Below are 23,416 nucleotides of genomic sequence, written 5' to 3'. Positions count from 1 at the left end.
TTTTTAAAATTCAAACGTGTTTATTCCTGCCAAATCACAACGATAGATGGAAGTAGAGTTGTTGAATGAAGAATGTTTGCAGTAACATTAACATCATGAAATAAAATACATATTTTCCTAAATGTTTTATTAGATTAGAGAACACATTGGGAGGGATCTTAGACGATTCCCCAATACAGAATCAGATCCTTGACATGTTGAGCTTATCAAAGATCCACCACCATATTTTACAGTAGAGGATGGATAAACATTTACAGAATGGTTACCTGGAGGAGGGTTTTGTATATACACTACCGGTCAAAAGTTTGGGGTCACTTAGAATGTAATTTACAATGTCATTAATGTAATTTACAACACTAACAATGTCTACACTGTATTTCTGATCTATTTTATTTTATTGGAAATTTTTTTTGCTTTTCTTTCAAAAACAAGGAAATTTCAAAGTGACCCCAAACTCTTGAACGGTAGTGTGTGTGTGTATATATATATATATATATATATATATATATATTTTTTTTTTTTTTTCTAGTCCAGGGGAGAGTCATGTAATTGATGAAATGTCAATATTTTCCGTGTGCCCAATGCTGCCCCTCAACTCTGATTCTCTGCTGGGCGCGGAATATCAAGTATGCTTGCAGGCTATTTAGTGTGGTTCAATCAAATGATCCATGGCCTATAGAATACAAAGTGCCTGCTCGGAGAAGCATAGAGCAAAGTTATATTTCTAAGATGGCTGCTGGGATGGTGCAAATAAAACTGGGTTGTATTACACACTGCAATGGATATTCCAACCCCGGCCTGCTCTGCTCATCCAAAACGTTATTGTGTGCTGCCTAACCAATGGCTATTCCAACCCCGGCCTGCTCTGCTCATCCAAAACGTTATTGTGTGCTGCCTAACCAATGGATATTCCAACCCCGGCCTGCTCTGCTCTGCTCATCCAAAACGTTATTGTGTGCTGCCTAACCAATGGCTATTCCAACCCCGGCCTGCTCTGCTCATCCAAAACGTTATTGTGTGCTGCCTAACCAATGGATATTCCAACCCCGGCCTGCTCTGCTCTGCTCATCCAAAACGTTATTGTGTGCTGCCTAACCAATGGATATTCCAACCCCGGCCTGCTCTGCTCTGCTCATCCAAAACGTTGTGTGCTGCCTAACCAATGGCTATTCCAACCCCGGCCTGCTCTGCTCATCCAAAACGTTATTGTGTGCTGCCTAACCAATGGCTATTCCAACCCCGGCCTGCTCTGCTCATCCAAAACGTTATTGTGTGCTGCCTAACCAATGGATATTCCAACCCCGGCCTGCTCTGCTCTGCTCATCCAAAACGTTATTGTGTGCTGCCTAACCAATGGATATTCCAACCCCGGCCTGCTCTGCTCTGCTCATCCAAAACGTTATTGTGTGCTGCCTAACCAATGGATATTCCAACCCCGGCCTGCTCTGCTCTGCTCATCCAAAACGTTATTGTGTGCTGCCTAACCAATGGATATTCCAACCCCGGCCTGCTCTGCTCATCCAAAACGTTATTGTGTGCTGCCTAACCAATGGCTATTCCAACCCCGGCCTGCTCTGCTCTGCTCATCCAAAACGTTATTGTGTGCTGCCTAACCAATGGATATTCCAACCCCGGCCTGCTCTGCTCTGCTCATCCAAAACGTTATTGTGTGCTGCCTAACCAATGGATATTCCAACCCCGGCCTGCTCTGCTCATCCAAAACGTAGCAGTTCAGGAGGAGTCAATGGCTTATTCAGATTTTTATTTATTTGACCTAGTCCAGAAAATGCACTCTTGCACACAGACTAGCCTATAGCCTATATTCTGTTCAGTTTGAGGAGAGGGCAAAGATGGAGGTCAACTTTAATAGCTTGTTACTACTATAATAGATTTGATTAAAAACAACATTTTTCTTGCCAATGATGTATTTATCAGTTATTGACCTCACATTAAGCCAGATTTCAGTCATTTACATTGTGGTGCTGAAACTTGAAGCAGCAGCCACGGCACAATCAATTGGAAATGGACAGCTCATGGTGCTGAAAGTAGGAAAATTAGAGTAGGAATAATTCATTATAGAGGGCTTCGTATTTCTTCCTATCTATTTTTGAAGATAAATAAAAACTGATGTGATTATATAAAGTGATCTATAACAGTGCTATGGTCCGCGATGCTCTCTCATTGCAAACAAGACACTGATTTGGCATTGGAGAAATATGATATCCAACAAATGTAAATGCCAGTGGTGGGTCTGGCATCTGCATATGCAGAAAATAATAATAAAATGTGTTATGGGCTATTTGGTTTCCACTGGTCCTGGGGCCCTTGTTAAGGTCAACGGCATGATGGACTTTACCCAGTACCAGGACATTTTAGCCAAAAACCTGGTTGCCTCTGCCAGGAGGCTGAAACTTAGCTGCAAGTGGATCTTCCAGCAAGACAATAACCCCAAGCACACATCAAAATCTACAAAGAAATGGTTAATTGACCACAAAAATCAAAATTTTGCAATAGCCAGCTCTGTCTCCGAATTTGAATCCAATTGAACCTGTGGTTTGAATTGAAGAGGGCAGTCCATGAGCGCAGACGAAGAATATCAATAATCTGGAAAGATTCTGTATGGAGGAATGGTCTAACATCCTTCCCAATGTGTTCTCCAATCTCATAAAACATTAGAGAAAAAGGCTATGCCGTTATCCTCACAAAGGTGCCGGAGTATTGAAAAGAGGGGTGCCAATAATTTCGACCCCATCTATTGAGAAAAACAAAATCTCTTTCTTTGAGCAGTTGTATTAGTATAAAATCATATAATTTAAAAAAATTTGGGAGCATACATTATAGCTCAGTAATTGTATCATTTTTTTTTTATACAGTTTTTTTCCCTCATCTTTATCAAGTGTGCCAATACTTTCCATCATGACTGTATATGTGTGTAGTCACTCACTCATCCCCGTCAAGCCGGCTGGTGCGTGTGTGTGTATGTAATAATGTAATCGTTCAAGTTTATCTTCACTTCTCTGTTCTGCTCCGACCAATCAGTGTTCTTCATTTGCTGTTTTTGATTGAGTCAGGCTTGTCGTCTGAGGGAAACAAATCCATATTGAGGATATTGAGGCAGACCAATCAGTGCATTCACACATGATCAACATTTTACTGTTTATCTAACCGTTAACCTATAACGTCTCACCTCGTCGACCATTTCCTGCATTTTGTGGATGAGGGCGAACATGTGACCAGCATCCTCCTTCAGCTTCTTCTCATAGGATGAGCTTCGAAGTTCCACCTTCTCCAGCCTGCTGCTAAGACCCTCCTCCTGGCCCTGAGTGACAGCCGCAGCATCCACTGAGAAAGAATAAGAGAGGGACAGTGAAGAAAGAGGAGCAGAGAGGGGGAAGAGGCATAACAAAAATGGTTAGCCAATAGAAATCTATGAAATTAACAAGATATATAATAAGAGTCTAACAAAATGTGTGTAAGTGTGTGAGAGAGAAAAAAAGGAGACGTGTGTAGTACCCAGTGCGTCCTGTAGGGTGGCGATGCGTAGCTCCAGGGCTTTCCGTGTTCTGTCTGCTGCTTCCAGGGCCTGCAGCAGGCTGGGGATGTTTACCACACTGCCCTTGTAGGAGACCACCTCAGCCCCCACAGCTGCAGCTGGCCCCCTGGATCCCCCAGACTTCCGGCCACAAGCCTTCTCCTTCTTTGTAGCTCCACGAAACAACCCACGGTTACCTGAAGACAAAGAGAGTGTGTGCGTGTTTCGGTACTCACCCCTGCCCTCTCACTCATTGGGGACACACTGATAACAATTAGAAAAATACTGAACGTGTGTGTGTGTGTGTGTCTAACCTTCCATGCTGATATCAGGTTCTGTGTGTTCTGTCTCCTCCCAGCGAGAGGCTAGCATCCTGTATGGGCATTGCCCCTCCACACACACCTTATTCAACAACACCTGGACTTGGGTGGGTGTGAGCCACAGCCCTAGTGACAGTAAGATGTTGTGAAGGTCTGCTTGTCTGAGGCCGCCAGTGAGCCGTTTGTCAAAGAACACACAAGCCAACAACACCCTACGAGACAGCACCTAGAGAGAGGGAGAAAGAGAGAGCAAGAGGGAGAGCGAGAGGTAGTTAGTAAGGGGAGAGAGAGGAGAAACCATGAAGCATAGCCACGGGAAGATGTTAGGGGGGAGAGGTACCCCTTTTTAATAAAGCAATGCAGATGCATAAATCGCATCTGCGTAGTGGCATACAGATGAGCAGAGGCATTTTTTGAATTTCCACACAGATTTTTTTTAGCAGGGTCCAGACTTTTGGAGGCCTTTTATAAACGCATTTCCTGCAATTCTACGTCATTTACATGACAGAAGACACTGACAAACTGAAATCAAAAAATCTAAAAACCCGGTCTTGAATGCAAATAATAGCCCTGGCCAATGAAGAGACACAGATTGTACAATATTAGGATACAGTGCCTTTGGAAAGTTTTCAGACCCCTTGACTTTTTCCACATTTTGTTAAGTTACAGCCTTATTCTAAAATGGATTCAATACAACAATGTCCTCAGTAATCTACACACAATACCCCATAATAACAAAGCGAAAACAGGTAATCAATTTGAGAAAATCCATAAAAAATAAAAACAGAACTACCTTATTTACATAAGTATTCAGACCCTTTGCTATGAGACTCAAAATTGAGCTCAGGTCCATCCTGTTTCCACTGATCATCCTTGAGATGTTTCTACAACTTGATTGGAGTCCACCTGTTGTAAATTCAATTGATTGGACATGATTTGGAAAGGCACACACCTGTCTATATAAAGGTCCCACAGTTGACAGTGCATGTCAGAGCAAAAACCAAGCCATGATGAGGTCAAAGGAATTGTCCGTAGAGCTCCGAGACAGGATTGTGTCGAGGCACAGATCTGGGGAAGGGTACCAAAATATTTCTCCAGCATTGAAGGTCCCCAAGAACACAGTGGGCTCCATCATTCTTAAATGGAAGAAGTTTGAAACCACCAACTCTTCCTAGAGCTGTCCACCCAAACTGACAAAGCTCCTCTGTTGAGATGGGAGTCTTCCAGACGGAAGCAGCAGTCTACCATTCAGGCCTTTATGGTACAGTGGCCAGACGGAAGCCACTCCTCAGTAAAAGGCACATGACAGTCCGCTTGGAGTTTGCCAAAAGGCACTCAAAGACTCTCAGACCATGAGAAACAAGATTCTCTGGTCTGATGAAACCAAGATTGAACTCTTTGGCCTGAATGACAATTGTCACGTCTGGAGGAAACCTGACACCATCCCTACGGTGAAGCATGGTTTTGGCAGCATCATGCTGTGGGAATGTTTTTCAGCAGTAAGGACTAGGAGACTAGTCAGGATCAAGGGAAAGATGAACGGAGCAAAGTACAGAGAGATCCTTGATGAAAACCTGGTCCAGAGCGCTCCGGACCTAAGACTGAGGCGAAGGTTCACCTTCAACAGGACAACGAACCTAAGCACACAGCCAAGACAAGGCAGGAGTGACATTGGGACAAGTCTCTGAATGTCGTTGAGTGGCCAGGAAGAGCCCGGACTTGAACTCCATCGAACAGCTGGAGACCTGAAAATTGCTGTGCAGCAACACTCCCCATCCAACCTGATAGGAATTGAGAGAATCTGCAGAGAATAACGGGAGAAACTCCCCAAATACTGGTGTGCCAAGCATGTAGTGTCATACCCAAGACTCAAGGCTGTAATTGCTGCCAAAGCACTGAGTAAAGAGTCTGAATACTTATGTAAATGTGATGTATGCTAATTTATTACATTTGTTTTTTTAAACAATTCCAAAAACCTGTTTTTGCTTTGTCATTATGGGGTAATGTGTGTTGGGGGGGCTGTAACCTAACAAAATTTGGAAAAAATCAAGGTGTCTGAATACTTTCTGAAGGCATTGTATATATATTTATTATAGGCTAAAGGGCTATTAAATAACCTTTCCAGTGGCACTGAAGATGAAGCCTATGCTACTCACCGGGGGATAAGCTACTTTGAAAAACAGTGCTGTTTGCTCATAATTGGGAGTTGAGAAATATTGTTTGAGGTTCTACAGACAGATTAGGGATTTGCATTCCAAACTGTACGTTTGTCCCGTGATTGTCTTTTTAAATATGCGAAAGACAAACTGACCGCTGCAACCAAGTTTACTAATACAATCCATAGATGGCAGTTCCCATTCACGTCAGTACAGGCAGCCATTACTAATGTACCCATGAGTTTAACAGTCAAATTGCCAGGGTTAGAGGTTCCAAACCCTTCTATGGTTGATATGTCTATGGCCATAAAGGAACAAGTGATTCTATATTTGGCTCATGTGCTGCCCACATTGTAGCCTTACCGACTTCACACAGAATGCACAAAACATTTAAAATACCTGCTCTTCCATGATACTGACCAGATCAATCCAGGTGAAAGCTATGATCCCTTATTGATGCCTTATTAAATCCACTTCAATCAGTGAAGATGAAGGGGAGACAGGTTAAAGAAGAATTTTTAAGCATTGAGACAATTGAGACATGGATTGTGTATGTGTGCCATTCAGAGGTTCAATGGGCAAGATGTGCTTTTGAACAGGGTATGGTGCCAGGTGCACCTGTGTGTATCAAGAATTCTCCACCACCCAAAGGACACCCAGCCAACTTGCCACAACTGGGAAGCATTGGAGTCAACAATAATTTTCTGAGGGGGGGGGGGGGTGCAACTCAATATTAGGAAGGTGTTCCTAATGTTTGGTATACTCAGTGTATGTGCTTGTGATCAAACTTAATCCACAGCTATTTTTTAGAAGCTATTGATCTTCTGTGGCTAAATGATGTTCTCTGGTGTAATATTTTGAATGATTTTATTTATGTCTGTTCAAACAGGAGTAACATTTTTGGCAAAATTATTTAGAGGGTGCTGCAGCACCCCTACTTCCCACAGTGACTCTATGAAGTATAGTAACTTTTAGGGGGCCCTAGTATTTACAGTGTATGTGGGCCTTACATTGTGCTTTAAGAGGCAGTCTGAATTCTCACTAGTAATTCCCTCCTCTCCCAACATCTCTGGGGAAAAAAATAAGGAGAAAAGAAAGCAATTTTAGTACACACACAGCTTCTGGCATTTAACTTCCCCCAACACAGTCTTTTCAGATCTTCATACCTCTTTCTCCCTCTTTCTCATCCATCTCTTCTCCATCGTCATCAGTCTCCTCCGCTGCTGTCCCTCCACTCTCTCCTCTTTCCTGAAATCTTTTACTCCTCTCATCCCTTATTCTCTGCTTTTTGTCGTTCTTTATCTGGTCATCCTCCTGAAAAAGAGATTGGAGAATGTAAGCAGGACTAAATCAGGTGTAGTGAAGAAAACAGGTAACGTTCATTTGTGTGTGTGTACCGTGGGTGTGTGTGTAGGCGTTAGAGAGCAGAGACAGCGGTAGAGCAGTAGACCAAAGTCCCTCTGAAGCATCTCACAAAACAACTCTGCCAGCAAGCCCACCTAGAGAGAGAGAGGTCCGTATAATCATTTATGTTGTATCATGACAACTAACCTACTCCAAAGCGGAGTAGTACAGTATATCTCAGTGTAACTCAGTGTGGTCTATGGGAGTACTTTACCTCAAAGGCCTCCTTGGTTGTGGAGGTGTGGGGCTCCAGGAGAGAGGAGAGGGGGACGGGGCAGAGGGCTAGCCCAGGACGAGGCCTTGCAACCAGGCATGGAGTGGCAGGGAGAGGGGCCCCTTCCTCCTGATAGACAAAGAGACAAACACGCACAAGGCAGCTTTATTCATATTGAATGTAATTCCGATGCTCTATCGATCGCTGCATACATTCAGTCTGAGACTGCCATCCTAGAAGTCGTTTGCAGTGACGTCAAAGTGAGAGCCGCTGTACATAACAAGTCCTCGGAGACTGGATCGTCTCTAACCAATCAGAGTATCAAAGCCAATTACTATTTCCGAAACGCTGCTTTACCCACGTGTGTTCAAGCTCTGTCCCAACCCATCAGTTTCTGGGACCAATCAGAACGGTCTGAATCTGTTCGCATTCGAGAAGTCATCGGGAAGGAGATCAAATCCAGACTATTCGTAGATTTGATCTGGGCGTGGCGTTTAGCCAGAGTGATGTGGATGGGTAGCCAGGTAAAGATGTGACTACTACAGGATATGTACCGAACTCTCACCTCACCTCACACACACACACACACACACACACACACACTCACCTCCTGAGTCCTGAGTGTGCTCCAGTCGTCCTCTGTAGGTACGATCCGCCAGACATCAGGTAACAAAAACACCACTGTCTCCAGCTTCCCCTCACAAACATAGCTCAGCTCAGCCATCTTATACCTGAGAGAGGGAGTTGTTCATCCCATTGTAAATGGAGTGCCACACAGTGTTGAAAAGGGGAAAACAAAACAAGCATTTGATTGACTGGTTTACTACCTGGCTGTGTGAGAGTCAAAAGAGTGTGTGAGCATAAAGATGTGCTTGTGTGATCATGAACATGCAAGTGTGTATACTGACCACTGGGAGCAGCCGCTGAGGTCCAGTCCACTCTGTTCCCTCACACAGCGCAGGGCTGTCCTCAGCAGTGCCCGAGGGTCCTTCAGCGGACTGGGACCGCCGCCATCTGTCTCAAGACACCACGGACCCCCAAGGGCCCGAAACTCACCCCCTACCTCCCCCAAAAGGAACTGACAGAGAGGGGAGAGAGATCATGTACAGTTGAAGTCAGAAGTTTACAAACACCTTAACCAAAGACATTTAAACTCAGTTTTTCATCATTCCTGACATTTAATCCAAGTAAAAATTCCCTGGCTTAGGTCATTTAGGACCACCACTTTATTTTAAGAATGTCAAATGTCAGAATAATAGTAGAGAGAATTATTTATTTCAGCTTTTATTTCTTTCATCACATTCCCAGTGGGTCGGAAATTAACATGCACTCAATTAGTATTTGGTAGCATTGCCTTTAAATTGTTTAACTTGGGTCAAACGTTTCAGGTAGACTTCCACAAGCTTCCCACAATAAGTTGGGTGAATTTTGGCCCATTCCTCCTGACAGAGCTGGTGTAACAGTCAGGTTTGTAGGCCTCCTTGCTCGCACACGCTTTTTCAGTTCTGCCCACAAATTTTCTATGGGATTGAGGTCAGGGCTTTGTGATGGCTACTCCAATACCTTGACTTTGTTGTCCTTAAGCCATTTTGCCACAACTTTGGAAGTATGCTTGGGGTCATTGTCCATTTGGAAGACCCATTTGCGACCAAGCTTTAACTGATGTCTTGAGATTCAATATAGCTTCAATATATCCACATAATTTTCCTTCCTCATGATGTCACCTATTTTGTGAAGTGCACAAGTCCCTCCTGTAGCAAAGCACCCCACAACATGATGCTGCCACCCCCGTGCTTCACGGTTGGGATGGTATTCTTCGGGTTGCAAGCATCCCCCTTTTCCCTCCAAACATAACGATGGTCATTATGGCCAAACAGTTCTATTTTTGTTTCATCCGACCAGAGGACATTTCTCCAAAAAGTCTGATCTTTGTCCCCATGTGCAGTTGCAAACCGTAGTCGGGCTTTTTTTAATGGCGGTTTTGGAGCAGTGGCTTCTTCCTGGCTGAGCGGCTTTTCAGGTTATGTCGATATAGGACTCGTTTTACTGTGGATGTAGATACTTTTGTACCGGTTTCCTCCAGCATCTTCACAAGGACCTTTGCTGTTGTTCTGGGATTGATTTGCACTTCTCGCACCAAAGTACGTTCATCTCTAGGAGACAGAACAAGTCTCCTTCCTGAGCGGTATGACGGCTGCGTGGTCCCATGGTGTTTATACTTGCGTACTATTGTTTGTACAGATGAACGTGGTACCTTCAGGCGTTTGGAAATTGCTCCTAAGGATGAACCAGAATTGTGGAGGTCTACCATTTTTTTTTCTGAGGTCTTGGCTGATTTCTTTTGATTTTGCCATGATGTCAAGCAAAGAGGCACTGAGTTTGAAGGTAGGCCTTGAACTACATCCACAGGTACACCTCCAATTGACTCAAATTATGTCAATTAGCCTATCAGAAGCTTCTAAAACCATGACATAATTTTCTGGAATTTTACAAGCTGTTTAAAGGCACAGTCAACTTAGTGTATGTACACTTCTGACCCACTGGAATTGTGATAGTGAATTAATCTATCTGTAAACAATTGTTGGAAAAATGACTTCATGCACAAAGTAGATGTCCTAACTGACTTGCCAAAACTATAGTTTGTTAACAAGAAATGTGTGGAGTGGTTGAAAAACAAGTTTTAATGACTCCAACCTAAGTGTATGTAAACATCCGACTTCAACTGTATTTAGTATGTAATTATGATTTGACCAAAGTTGAGGTGTATAGTGGGCTGTACCCAGTCACAAAGTAACCGTCCTCACCTTAATGAGAGAGGCAGGGTGCATAGCACCCTCCTGCTGTTCTTTCCGGTCCTGCAGCCCACAGCACTGTCTGTACAGCTCCTCTGAACTGGCCATGGACAACAGCAGCACCTGTGTGACACACACACACCATTTAGGGGTTCCCGAGTGGCGCAGCGCTCTTAAGCATTGCATCTCAGTGCTAGAGGTGTCACTACAGACACCCTGGTTCGAATCACAACCGGCCGTGATTGGGAGACCCAATGTCTCGTCACTACAACTCCCGTACAGGCTCGGGAGAGACGAAGGTCGAAAGCAATGCGTCCTCCGAAACACAACCCAACCAAGCCGCACTGCTTCTTAACACAGCGCGCATCCAACCCGGAAGCCAGCCGCACCAATGTGTCGGAGGAAACACCGTGCATCTGGCGACCTTGGTTACCGTGCACTGCGCCCGGCCCGCCACAGGAGTCGCTGGTGCGCGATGAGACAAGGATATCCCTACCGGCCAAACCCTCCCTAATCCGGTCGACGCTAGGCCAATTGTGCGTCGCCCCACGGACCTCCTGGTCGCGGCCGGCTGCGACAGAGCCTGGGTGCAAACCCAGAGTCTTTGGTGGCACAGCTAGCGCTGCGTTGCAGTGCCCTAGACCACTGCGCCACCCGGGAGGCCTCTTTAGGATGTTTTTAACATAATTCTTCAATAATGTTCCAACTGGAGAATTACTTTGTCTTCAGAAGTGCGATGGAACAGAGCTCGCTCTCACATGAACGCGCGTGGTCAGCGCAAGTTCAGGCCATGGTAGACCTTACTCAATCCCCTCTCATTCGGCCCCACTTCACAGTAGAAGCATCAGACAAGGTTCTAAAGACTGTTGACATCTAGTGGAAGCCTTAGGAAGTGCAACATTACCAATATCCCACTGTATCTTCAATAGGAGCGGAGTTGAAAATCGACCAACCTCAGATTTCTCAGTTCCTGATTGGAAGTTCTGAGTCCTGTTATACTCACAGACATCATTCAAACAGTTTTAGAAACTTCAGAGTGTTTTCTATCCAAATCTACTAATAATATGCATATTCTAGCTTTTATGGCTTTGTAGCAGGCCGTTTACTCTGGGCATGTTTTTCATACGGACATGAAAATACTGCCCCCTACCCCGAAGAAGTTAACTAGCATGGCTAACACAGTATTCTGCAGTGATACGCCATCCCAACTGGTTTTGGGCTTAGTCCCATTATCATTGTTTTTCAACAGGACAATGACCCAACACCTCCAGGCTGTGTAAGGGCTATTTTACCAAGAAGGAGAGTGATGGAGTGCTGCATCAAATGACTTGGCCTCCACAATCCCCCGACCTCAACCAAATTGAGATGGTTTGGGATATGAGTTGGACCGCAGTCAATGAAGTAAAAGCAGCCAACAAGTGCTCAGCATATATGGGAACTCCTTCAAGACTGTTGGAAAAGCATTCCAAGTGAAGCTGGTTGAGAGAATGCCAAGAGTGTGCAAAGCTGTCATCAAGGCAAAGGGTGGCTATTTGAAGGATCTCAAATATGTTGAATTGTTTAACAATATTTTTGGTTACTACATGATTCCATATGTGTTATTTCATAGTTTTGATGTCTTCACTATTATTCTAGAATGTAGAAAATAGTACAAATAAAGAAAAACCCTTGAATGAGTAGGTGTTCTATAACATTTGATGGGTAGTGTATATAATAAAATCCAGTGGGCAAACAAGACACACAGGTGGTGAATGGGAAGGTGAGAGTCAGAGTGTTTGTTTGGTGTGCTTTACCTTTACAGTGCACTCTGCGCCCTCTCTCTCAGTGTGTATGTGTTGGTCAGGCTCGACGGGGCCTATGTGGTAACGGCAGGGCTGTGGGAGCGGAAAGGGGAGGGGCTGGGAGGGAGGAAAGCTGTCAATCCAACTGATTGACAGGTGGCAGACGGATGGGGGGAGAGGGAGATGGGGGTAGCGACGCTGTAGCTCTAGACTGTCACAGGACACACTGGGGGAGACGGCAGGGAGACAACGGGTTGGAGATTAATCGATTACCAAAGTTACAGATTCTTTGATTGACTGATTGCATAAATAAATAAATGACAAGTGGACTCACCAATCCCTGGGGAAGCAAGAGAAGAGGGCGGGACTCTGAACTGGGGTAGGGGAGGTCTTTTTGGGGTGTGCTCCCTTATCCTCCTCTTCCTTCCACCTCCTCCTCTTCTGGTCACAACCCCTCACTCCGCTGTCCTCCCTGACACACACAAAATAATATTGCACACAATTGATTTTCCCTGGGGTGAACAAAGAGACAGAACACACACAGACACACTCACCGGCGGTCTCCTCGTCTCCCTGCCTCAGCAGGTCTCTTCCTGATGCCTCTGCCCCAGCCCTCAAACTGACCCCCCCATGATGGAGTCTGCAGCAACCCCGCTGAAAGTGAGAGAGGAAATAAGAAAATAAACAAACACTATTCCCTACATAGTTCACGTCTTCTGTGGCTGTATATGGCCTTTCGGTGACCCTAGGACCTAGGTGGATCAAAAAGGACCTAGGTGGATCAAAAATGACCTAGGTGGATCAAAATGGACCTAGGTGGATCAAAATGGACCTAGGTGGATCAAAATGGACCTAGGTGGATCAAAATGGACCTAGGTGGATCAAAATGGACCTAGGTGGATCAAAATGGACCTAGGTGGATCAAAAGTAATGCACTATATGGAGAGAAGGGTGTGATTTGGGATAGGTTCACTCACGCTTGGCCACAGTGTGAAGGATGCTGGGGATGAGAGGAGGGATCTTGGGAGATTTGAGGAGAGGCTGCGGCTTGCTACCCAGAATGCCCGGTTTCTGTGCGTGTGCAGGCATCATGGAGGGCAGGAGAGGACGAGGAAACTTTGCCGTCTGAAAAGAGATGGAAGAAGAGGATAGAGTATACCTTTTCCTTATCCCTATTCAACCCTCTTGTCTGACACACTATTGGTTAACATAACAACAAATCAACCACTCAGGTGAAATATGAAATTCTACAATATCACTGTCTGGTCCTTCTAGAGTAATCTACATTACCTACAGAAACTCTACCTGTGTGTCTTTGGCCAGGCTCTGTACTCTACCTGTGTGTGTTCTGCGAGGGTCTGTACTCTCTGGGCGCTCCAGCTGTGTGATTGAGACAGATCCAGGACAGCCTTTACCAGCACCCTCTCCCCCAGTGCCGGAACTCTCCCCTTCACCACACTGACACACACACACACACACACAGAGTTAACGCAGTACACACAGTGTTTACCACCAGTTGAATGACCTCATATAATTGAATAATTTAGTAAATGAAAACGGATATTTTAGCTATATTGCTTACACCTATCCAAGCTTCTCAAATCGACATATGTGCATAATAGTGGGTTAGGGGTCCATTTGAGATTGGGGCATAACTACTGGAACTTGGTATTAGTCCTTTGTACCTCTTCTGAAAACGCACTTCCTGGTCCACCATCCCATAATGCTCCTGGAGCTGGGTCACAACCCCAGTGAAGACACGTTGCTTCATCTGGGAGCGAACACAAACACACCATTATAGACGCATTACACACACACACACACACACACACACACACACACACACGTTTGTCTTACTTGGCTATCCATGTATCTGCTCAGTATCACTCCTTAGCTGGATCGGTCTGGACCTACTTCTTTCTGGGGCAGACCTGACACACAACCATAGAAATAGAATTATTCTAGTTATGTTTCACTATATTGGATCACTCCAATATATTGGTATCACTCTGTGGTGGAGGGATACATCCGAGGTGAGGATTTACAGATTTACTTCCGTGTACACCTGTGTCACGGCTGGGGTCCGCCCCTATATATAGACACACGTTCTCTTTCGTTTTCTCGGCAGATGTCCATATGGTTTGAAGTACAAACTTTCTCTAGTTCGCTTGGTAAGTTACTGGTAAGTGTAATATCTTGCGTGGAAGTATACTCACTGGCTGTTTGCAGCCTGGAGCAGCTGGCCACATGGCCGCCTCTCCTCTTGAGTGCTCCACTCAATGCGCGCAGTTGATCTGTATCTTCCGCCCGTGGTTTGTCGTACTTGCGTTTCATTAGCGTTACACTACGACTCCATGTGCATCCATTAGTATGGTGGCTCGTTGCCACAAACTGTAATTTACCTTACACAACTTGCCCACTAGCAATGTGTGTTGTGAATTGGTTCTCTGCTAATTATCCTGCAAGGTTTTTTCTTGTTCTTTCCCCTGCAGAGTGTAAGAGTATCTTAGTGGGCTTCCACTACGTTGAGACATTAACTTTGAAGTTCCTTAACACAGTTACTCCATGATATAGTGCTGTTTTTACGGCTTGGATATTAAAAGGTAATAAATGAGGTAAAAATACAAAATAAAAACATACAAATCAAATCCATTATCTGGTTGCTGTTTTTTTGTCTGCCTGTTTTTCCCACATGGGTCTTCCCAGGTTTTTGCAGAGGTACTGGGTAAGTTATCCCTCGCCGGGTTCCTATTCCTCTAAGTGGGTCACGACATAAGCCATCCCAGGGTGTCGGATCCCTGCGCCGTGGCCTTGTTGGCTTGGCTGAGCTTATGGCTTCCCTTTGTGACAGATCTGATGGTGTCTTCCACCCTGGGGATCTGCATACCTCATGTATGCACTGCCTGCGTTTGAGCCACACGGAGAGGGCGGTGGAACGCCCTACTGGAGCCCTGTTTTGTGTGGTGTTCTCAGAACGTCTGCTCCTGGCGCGAGTGGGTCAGCCAACCTCGGGCTCAGGCTGGGGACGAGCTCCCTCCCTCAGGAGTGGTGCGCAGCGAGCTGTTAATCCCTCTACTGGGCCCAGTACCCCTCCCAGGAAGCGTGGCCGAAGCCACCTCAGGCCTCTCTACTGGGCCCTTCTGCTGCCAGTCCTGGACGGGGGTATGAGTCAGACCGCTAGGACCACCTTGAACGGAAGGTGCATGCCTTGCATCAGGAGGTTGATAGCGTCGATGGCGACGACAGTTGTTCCCTGTTGGCCAGTGATAGGCTGTTCCTGGGGGACGATGCTGGCGCTGTTCACCACCGTGAGTGGGGCGACCACGCCATCAGAAGCTGGCAACGGGGCTTCATCGCCCCCAGCAGCTCGAGAGGCTATGAGGAGCCTACTCACTCAGGTAGCCACTGAGATGGACATCAAACTGGTGGACAGTGAGGACTCCATCTGTCCCCATCTCTGCTGAGTTCCATGAGGCCTTGCATGAAGGCTGGGCCTCTGCCTGGGGGTGCTTCTGACTCACAGCAAAGACTAGACCATGGAGATATGTTGCGGACGTGGAGTCACTCGGCCTCCGGAAGAACCCGACTATGGACAACATGGTCCTGCCATGGTCCTCCTGGACCAAGGGATTATAGGGTGGAAACCGCGCCTGAAGCCGGAATCCCCGAAAAGTCTTTGATGCAGACTTGAAAGCCACATATGGGTCCCTCTGCTCTCACCTTACCAATACGGCCATGCTGCTGCAGGGCTACCTGCAGACTCTGTTGCCCTGACAGCAGGAGGGCACAGAGGAGCTCCTCCGGGAAGCGATGGAGATGTTTCGCCTGCTCTCCCTGCTCCAAAGGGATATGGCCTGAGCCAACAGATGGGCCATGGCGCAGGTGGTTACCTCCCGGCACCATCTCTGGCTAGCCCAGTCCCGTCTGCTAGGTGCTCTCCAGAGCACATTTGCCAGTCAACCAGTTCATGCTACCTCCTCAGGCCCCGGGTCCAAGGCAGACCGTCGCCACCCATCTGCACCCGAACGACAGTGGGGTCCATCTCCTGCCCCATCGCCTCTTGCTAAGGGACGACAGCGGGGAGGGGCACAGCGTGCGATGAAGCAACAGCCTGTGTTTCCCCGTTAGTTTTTTTCCCCCAGAGGTACTGGATAATTTATCCCTCACCGGGTTCCTATTCCTCCAAGCAGGACACAAAATAAGCTCTTCCAGGGCGTTGGACCCCTGACGCCCCTTCGTGGCCTTGTTGGTTTGGCTGAGTTTATGGCTTCTCTTTGTGACAGGTGTGATGGTATCAACCGCCACCGCCATAGGGACGTGCCTGGGGGACCCAAGCGCTCGGGGCACCAGAGGAGAGGCAGGCCCCGGCAGGACCCATAACACACCCTTCCCCGATCGCTTCTCCCGGTATCAAAGGGCAAAGTGGGGTACCCACAATGCGAGGGGTACCGACTCCAATTCCGGTGGCCGACCCCCGAAGAAAACCCTGCGGCTGGAGATCTCCTCACTCATGGACAAGGGTGCCATCCGCAGAATCGAGACATCAGAAAGGTGGGTTCTACTGGTCCCAACAAGATAGAGGGTTTCGACCGATTATGGACCTCTGCAACCTCAATGGGTACTTGAAGGTACTGAGGTTCCACATGCTGTCCCCAGCCCACTTGTTGCAGGAATGTCCAGGGACCAGTGGTATGTGACGCTGGACCTGAGGGATGCGTACTTCCATGTTCCTGTTCACCCAGCTCATTTGCAGTACCTCTGATTTGCTTTCGAAGGGACGGCTTACGAATTCAGGGTTCTTCCCATCAGCATCAACTTGGCACCCTGCACTTTCACAAAGTGCATAGATGCTGTCCTGGCACCTCTCACGTCCCAAGGATTGTTGATCCTCAATTACCTGGACGATTGGCTGATTTGTACCCGACCAGGACCCAGGTCCTGTCAGAGAGCGATGCTCCTGACCCACATCGTCGGGCTGGGCATTACTGTAAACGGCAAGAAGAGTAATCTGATGCCCACTCAAAGGGTGGCTGAACTGGACTCGGTCCTCATGAGAGCACGCCTGTCCACCAGAAGGGTTCAGGCGATCTAATCTTGCCTAGACCACTTTCGGCAGGGGTGGGTGGGTGGTATCCGCAGCAGCAGCTGCAACTGCTGCAGCTGTTGGCTACCCTCTTAGAGCGACAAGACGTCTGAGCTGTACTGCTGGCTCTGTAGATTTTCCTTCCACATCTGAAGGGAAGACATGTCCTGGTGAGAACAGACAACACCACAGGGTGGCCTGAGGTCCCACCGCCTCCATCTTATGGCATGGGAGCTCCTTCTCTGGGCTCAGGGAAGTCTAGTGTCTCTATGTGCAGCACACGTGCCTGGCATCCTGAATGTGGCTGCGGATTAGCTCTAGAGGGAGGGCCCGCAACCTAGGTACTGGAGCCTACATCCCCAGGTCGTGCAGCACCTGTGGGTCAAGTTCGGTAGCGCGCAGATGGATCTGTTTGCCTCCATGAGCAATGCACACAGCCCCCTGTGGTACTCCATGTCGGATCCACCAGGGCCTCTAGGATTGGATGCTCTGGCTCACGATTGGCCAAGGCTGGAGCTTTTCGCATTACCCCCTCTTTTTCCCCTGATCCAAGCTGAGCCTGACAGGACCAGGATGGCGGAGCATCGTCTGCTGCTGGTGGCCCCATACTGGCCCAGACAACCCTGGTTCAGCCTTCTCCTGTCCCTGTTGTCTGGGACACCTTGGCAACTGCCCCTGAGGCCCGACCTGCCGGGGGAACTCTGTGTCGTCTGAGACCGCACCGCCTCAGTCTGTGGGCTTGGCCATTGAACGGCACCAATGGTCCATGTTAGGACTACAGGAGGACGTAAAGAACACCATGCAGAGCACAAGGGCACCGGCTACAACCGCGGCATACCAGTTGCGCTGGCGGTTGTTCTGCTCTTGGTGCACTGGTATTGAGGTTGTGCCCGAGTCATGCGGGTTGCAGTATGTTCTCCAATACCTATAGTCTCGCTTGGATGAGGGCATGGCAGCCTCTACACTGAGAGGGTATTTGGCCGCTATATCTGCTTGCCATGTGGGGTGGATGGACAGGTGGGGTGCAATGCCTTGTTCTCCAGGTTTATGAAGAGGGTTTGTCGCCTGCATCCCACTAGGACCCGCTCAATGGCGAGCTAAGATCTGGATGTGGTCTTGGCAGCTTGGCAAAGTCGCTTTTCGAACCGTTGGAGTCTGCCTCAATGAAACACCTCTCTATGAAGGTGGTTTTCTTAGTAGCGATTACTTCCATGAAGAGGGTGGGTGAGCACCATGCTTTTTCGGTAAGTTCTGAGTGCTACCGGATGGAGCCCGGTGGGAGGAGTATATCTCTCCGTCCCAACCCTTCATTCCTCCCGAAAGTTCTGCTTACAACCCCCCAGCAGTGGCAGGGGAGTCTGGGCCTCCCTCCGGCATGGTGTGCCCTATGCGGATACTGGCTGCCTATGTGGAGCAGACCAGCTCTTTGTCTGCTATGGTGAGAGAGTCCTGGGGGGTGGGCTATCAAAGCAGAGGCTCTCTCATTGGATCGTGGACACGATTACGGTAGATTACCGCCTGGCTGGAAGGCCAGTGCTGGGATCTGTGGTGGCATATTAAACACGAGGTGTGGCTGCGTCCTGGGCACTCCTGAGATGAGTGCCCCTCAGTGATATCTGGGCTTTCTCTTATGCCTTTACTAGGTACTATCAGGTACATGTGGCACCTCCCTCTGCGGTTAGTTCAGCGGTCCTGGGCATCGTCTCCCCTTCCGGAGACTGTGCCGGGACCCCTCTTCCACAATGACGACCCCTGCGTCTCGGTCCCACGCTGGGACTTTGCCACTGGCTGGCCAGTTCCCTCTAGCACCGACTAATCTGGTACGGGTATACCCATATATTGGAGTGATCCAATAAGGTGAAACATATAAGGTTACATATGTAACCACGGTTATGACCACGGTTATGTGAGCTATATGGATCACTCCAATCCTCTACGGTGCTAGAGGCGCCTCAAAAATGATGTAGAGAACGTGTGTCGCAGCCATGGGGTCTATATATAGGGGCAGACCCCAGCCGTGACACAGGTGTACACGGGAGTCAATCTGTAAATCCTCACCACGGATGTATCCCTCCACCGTGGAGTGATACCAATATATTGGAGTGATCCATACGTACATCTTTGTTCTTTTTGCACATGACAACCACTCAATTAGCCCACTTCTGATTTTCCCCCTTTCTCTGTGAAGTTCACTTTCCCTATAACCACTGGGTCACTGGTTCAAACTTCACTTGAGCTGTTACCCCTCAATCACTACATTGAGATAGCAAATCTACAGCATGCATGTAGTATCTGCCTATCTATCCATGCTCACGAATATGTCATGTTGCTGAGATTAAGCAAAAGCCCAAAAATGGCTAGATATATTGCTTGGTTGGCAGGAAAACTGCAAGAGGGTCTTTAGCCCAGGAAGGGTAGAGGGTCGTCAGACCTTTTATGGTGTAAAGTACATTCTAAAGCAAAAAAAAGACTCCTCTTATATTCAACTGGACCCAATGTTCAGGTCAATAGAAATATTACAAATAATAATTATATTGAACCCCGATGGTTGACGCCATGGTGAATAACCTAGCTAGTTAGCTAGCTAAAACTCATGGCCAATACGCTGTAAGATCTGTGCATCATTGATTGGAGCATAAGAACCTGGGCTAGCTAGCTAACTGACTAGATGAACGAACACATTCATCTAACGTTGATGATCCTGGCTACTACAAAAAATGTTAGCTAGCTACAATACCGGTAGCTATAATTGAGATTATTTGTAACTACCACCACCAAACGGTCACTTTGAACACAGCGATCTAGCTAGCTATACGTTTGTAATTATGATTTCGAAAAAATAGCAAATTAGGTAGCTAGCTAGCAACAGTACTCACTCTGACACAAACTCTCCTTGCAATCCTTCTCTGGCAAAACGTTAGTGCTTTTTATGTTTTGAAGTGGAGCCGTCGCTACATGGGGTGTAATAATTACGCAGATTATGTTGCTAAAAGTTTCATAAACGGAAGAAAACGTAACGAAACGGGGAGGCACCTACGGCTAATGATTAGAACACTAATGTGCGGAGCCAAAGAGGAAGAGGCGAAGCAAGGGACAACTGGGACAAAAATCTATATTCTCCAGCAGGTGGCGTTGATTCGTTTCTTTCGCTCACCAAGTGATGCATTTTTGTATGGAGGTCAATGAGAGAGTGCCGAAATTGGTCAACAAAAAATGTAATGGCTTATTTGCTACGTGTGGCTTATTTGATCGAATATAAGTTTCGTAATGCTTAGGTTGTTACGAGTGTTCTGATATAAGTAGGATACGTGAAATCCAGCCAATTTTGAGAATAATACATAAATCATTGGAAAAATACTTTATATCTGCCCTCTCATTGGCTAGAATGGTCCCACTTGATCTTGCCTCCTCCCGACTGCCTTCCATCTTTGAAAACATTTATTTTCAACATAGAGCGGCCAGTTGAGTATCTCGCCAATAAAATGGATAATCTGTGGTTGACTACATTAAAATGGTGGAAGCCCTCAATGGCGCTGGCCATGCTAAAACGGCATTTTGGGCCCTAGAGGCCTCTATCATCAAATATTTGTTATAACTAACCCATTGTTCCACCTGTGCTATTATTGGGTTTATTTGACAGTGCAGGCCACTGCCTACTGACGGATCTACAAATAACCTTGCATCATTAATAACTACCCATTATTATTTGTAGGTCAGTCAGTAATAAATTACCCATGATACATTACGGTTTTGTTCCTCTCGAACACGGTCCTCTATGAACATTTTCTTCGCGTCACTGTGTTCACGTGATGAATGACGTATATTTCAAGCGAAGTACACACGCGTGGGAGCACCAGGCACCAATTTTGACTTTGTGGCTGTGATAACTAGTGGAACTAGTCAAGCACTAGAGACAAGAGATGGCTACCGACAGGCTGCAGTTCCATGAAATGGGTTTAGATTATCTTCTCTCCGATGAAAATATGAGGATAAATGAAGTGTTAAATCGCATGACCTCAATTGTGATATCAAACGGTTACAGAACCATACATCAGTAGACACTGAAAGCAGCTAGGATCTCTAACCTAGCTAGCCAACATTAGCTTGTGAATGTGTTTACTTTGCCTGTCAATCGTCCTGAATTTGAACTAATTTACATATTCAAGAGTAAATGGAATTAACCAAATTATGCATAGTATGTAGCTAGCTAGATGTTATTTAACCGTCCTGCTGTGTTCCGGTCGAATTGGGTCGATTTACAAGTTTTCTCTGAAAAATATTTATTTAATCAGATTGTTATAAATGTCCATGAATTTGTCCACACAGGGCATCTGAACACACAAAATACATTTAGATGATTTTCATTACATTTGGGGTGTTTTAACTTTGGTGTTCTGTGGAACTGTGGTGTTCCCGGTCAAAAATGACTGGTCATTAGAAATGAATGGGTGAGACTACAATTAGTGTATAAAATTTAGTTCAGGCACATGCACATTCATCAGATGGACACACTTCATCTCCCAGACCCCCACATGCATGTGTGTTTGCACCACACACATCTCACTCCCCTTCTTGGCTTCCATGGCAACCCCCACAGGAATCTTTCCCCCATAGGAACCACACCTGTTGGCATTTTCACAAACAATTCCAACATTGTTTCAATAATATATAGAAATGTTCTTGCAGCTCTGGTATATAAAGCTTTTTTGAGGCCTTGCTCACAATTCATTCTGTGGCAGCACAATTACCAAACGATATACTGTATGTGAGGCTGTTGATCATATCTTTGATCATGACACTAGAGAGGAGGAGAGTCCTTGTTAAACTTTGACACAAAGTAGTCTGTGATAAATAGCACAATATGTTTCATCTGAGTATTTGTTATAGTAAAAATAATCCATACATTATGCTTTTTTTTACTCAAAAACAAGTTGTATGAACTCAGGTCAATGAGGCCTACAGGCCATAAATAGCAAATAGAAGTTAAAAACTTGTAATGTTCGCAAGAACTTAAGTTGATAAAAAAGACATAACACAACAGTAGGTAATAAAATATGTATTATTATGGATTTAAAATTAATTCGGGAACACAGAATTAATTTACCCGAAACAAACGCAACAGAAGGGTTAAACAATCACCCCTGCTACAGGAAATTCAAGAAGTTGTCATGGAGAAAGCACAGCCCTTCAGAAATAAACAAACGAGATGCTCAGGCTTTTGTGCTTATTTAATTTCCTAATTAGTTAACTAGCTTGCTCAGACACTTAATCCCCCCACCCAGGCGCTAACTGACAGAACGGCCAGCTGGAGTAAAATGTAACTGACAGAACGGCCAGCTGGAGTAAAATCTAACTGACAGAACGGCCAGCTGGAGTAAAATCTAACTGACAAAACGGCCAGCTGGAGAAAAATCTAACTGACAGAACAGCCAGCTGGAGTAAAATCTAACTGACAGAATGGCCAGCTGGAGTAAAATGTAACTGAAAGAACGGCCAGCTGGAGTAAAATCTAACTGACAGAACGGCCAGCTGGAGTAAAATCTAACTGACAGAACAGCCAGCTGGAGAAAAATCTAACTGACAGAACAGCCAGCTGGAGTAAAATCTAACTGACAGAACAGCCAGCTGGAGTAAAATCTAACTGACAGAACAGCCAGCTGGAGTAAAATCTAACTGACAGAACGGCCAGCTGGAGTAAAATCTAACTGACAGAACGGCCAGCTGGAGTAAAATCTAACTGACAGAACGGCCAGCTGGAGTAAAATCTAACTAACAGAACAGCCAGCTGGAGTAAAATCGAACTGAGAGAACAGCCAGCTGGAATAAAATTGAACTGAGAGAACAGCCAGCCGGAGTAAAATCGAACTGAGAGAACAGCCAGCGGGAATAAAATCGAACTGAGAGAACAGCCAACTGGAGTAAAATCGAACTGAGAGAACAGCTAGCTGGAATAAAATCGAACTGAGAGAACAGCCAGCTGGAATAAAATCGAACTGAGAGAACAGCCAGCTGAAGTAAAATCGAACTGAGAGAACAGCCAGCTGGAATAAAATCTGACAGAACGGCCAGCTGGAGTAAAATCTAACTGACAGAACAGCCAGCTGGAGTAAAATCTAACTGACAGAACAGCCAGC

The 23,416-nt window shown here is 46.3% G+C and overlaps 1 protein-coding gene across 3 annotated transcripts; it reads right to left on the bottom strand.

Moving 5' to 3' along the window:
• On the bottom strand, positions 1-21,030 carry ccar2 (cell cycle and apoptosis regulator 2). 3 transcript variants are annotated; one of them, XM_021602060.2, is made up of 19 exons: positions 21,015-21,030; positions 14,057-14,130; positions 13,885-13,970; positions 13,537-13,657; positions 13,177-13,324; positions 12,754-12,853; positions 12,534-12,671; positions 12,212-12,425; positions 10,431-10,541; positions 8,535-8,704; positions 8,234-8,357; positions 7,627-7,755; positions 7,406-7,507; positions 7,175-7,322; positions 7,019-7,077; positions 3,847-4,078; positions 3,514-3,729; positions 3,188-3,342; positions 1-3,080 (listed from the first exon to the last, which is right to left on the bottom strand). In XM_021602060.2, the coding sequence occupies exons 2-19, from the start codon at positions 14,066-14,068 to the stop codon at positions 3,036-3,038; spliced, it is 2,310 nt and encodes a 769-aa protein (XP_021457735.2). In that variant the 5' UTR covers positions 14,069-14,130; positions 21,015-21,030; the 3' UTR covers positions 1-3,035. The 3 variants fall into 3 exon arrangements, with proteins under 3 accessions (XP_021457735.2, XP_021457736.2, XP_036832920.1); XM_021602061.2 differs by lacking the exon at positions 21,015-21,030 and adding an exon at positions 20,159-20,375; XM_036977025.1 differs by lacking the exons at positions 14,057-14,130; positions 21,015-21,030 and adding an exon at positions 20,159-20,375.
• Between the last annotated feature and the right edge of the window lie 2,386 nt (positions 21,031-23,416).

This window comes from Oncorhynchus mykiss, chromosome 5, assembly GCF_013265735.2.
Source record: "Oncorhynchus mykiss isolate Arlee chromosome 5, USDA_OmykA_1.1, whole genome shotgun sequence".
In the NCBI taxonomy this organism is placed as follows: domain Eukaryota; kingdom Metazoa; phylum Chordata; class Actinopteri; order Salmoniformes; family Salmonidae; genus Oncorhynchus; species Oncorhynchus mykiss.
This window is presented reverse-complemented; position numbering and strand designations above follow the sequence as displayed.

Coding starts and splice junctions, on each gene's coding strand:
- ccar2 (XM_021602060.2), bottom strand. Junction 10,542..12,211: donor GCGCAGAGTGCACTGTAAAG/GTAAAGCACACC, acceptor TGTGTCACACAG/GTGCTGCTGTTGTCCATGGC. Junction 7,323..7,405: donor CGCCTACACACACACCCACG/GTACACACACAC, acceptor TCTCTTTTTCAG/GAGGATGACCAGATAAAGAA.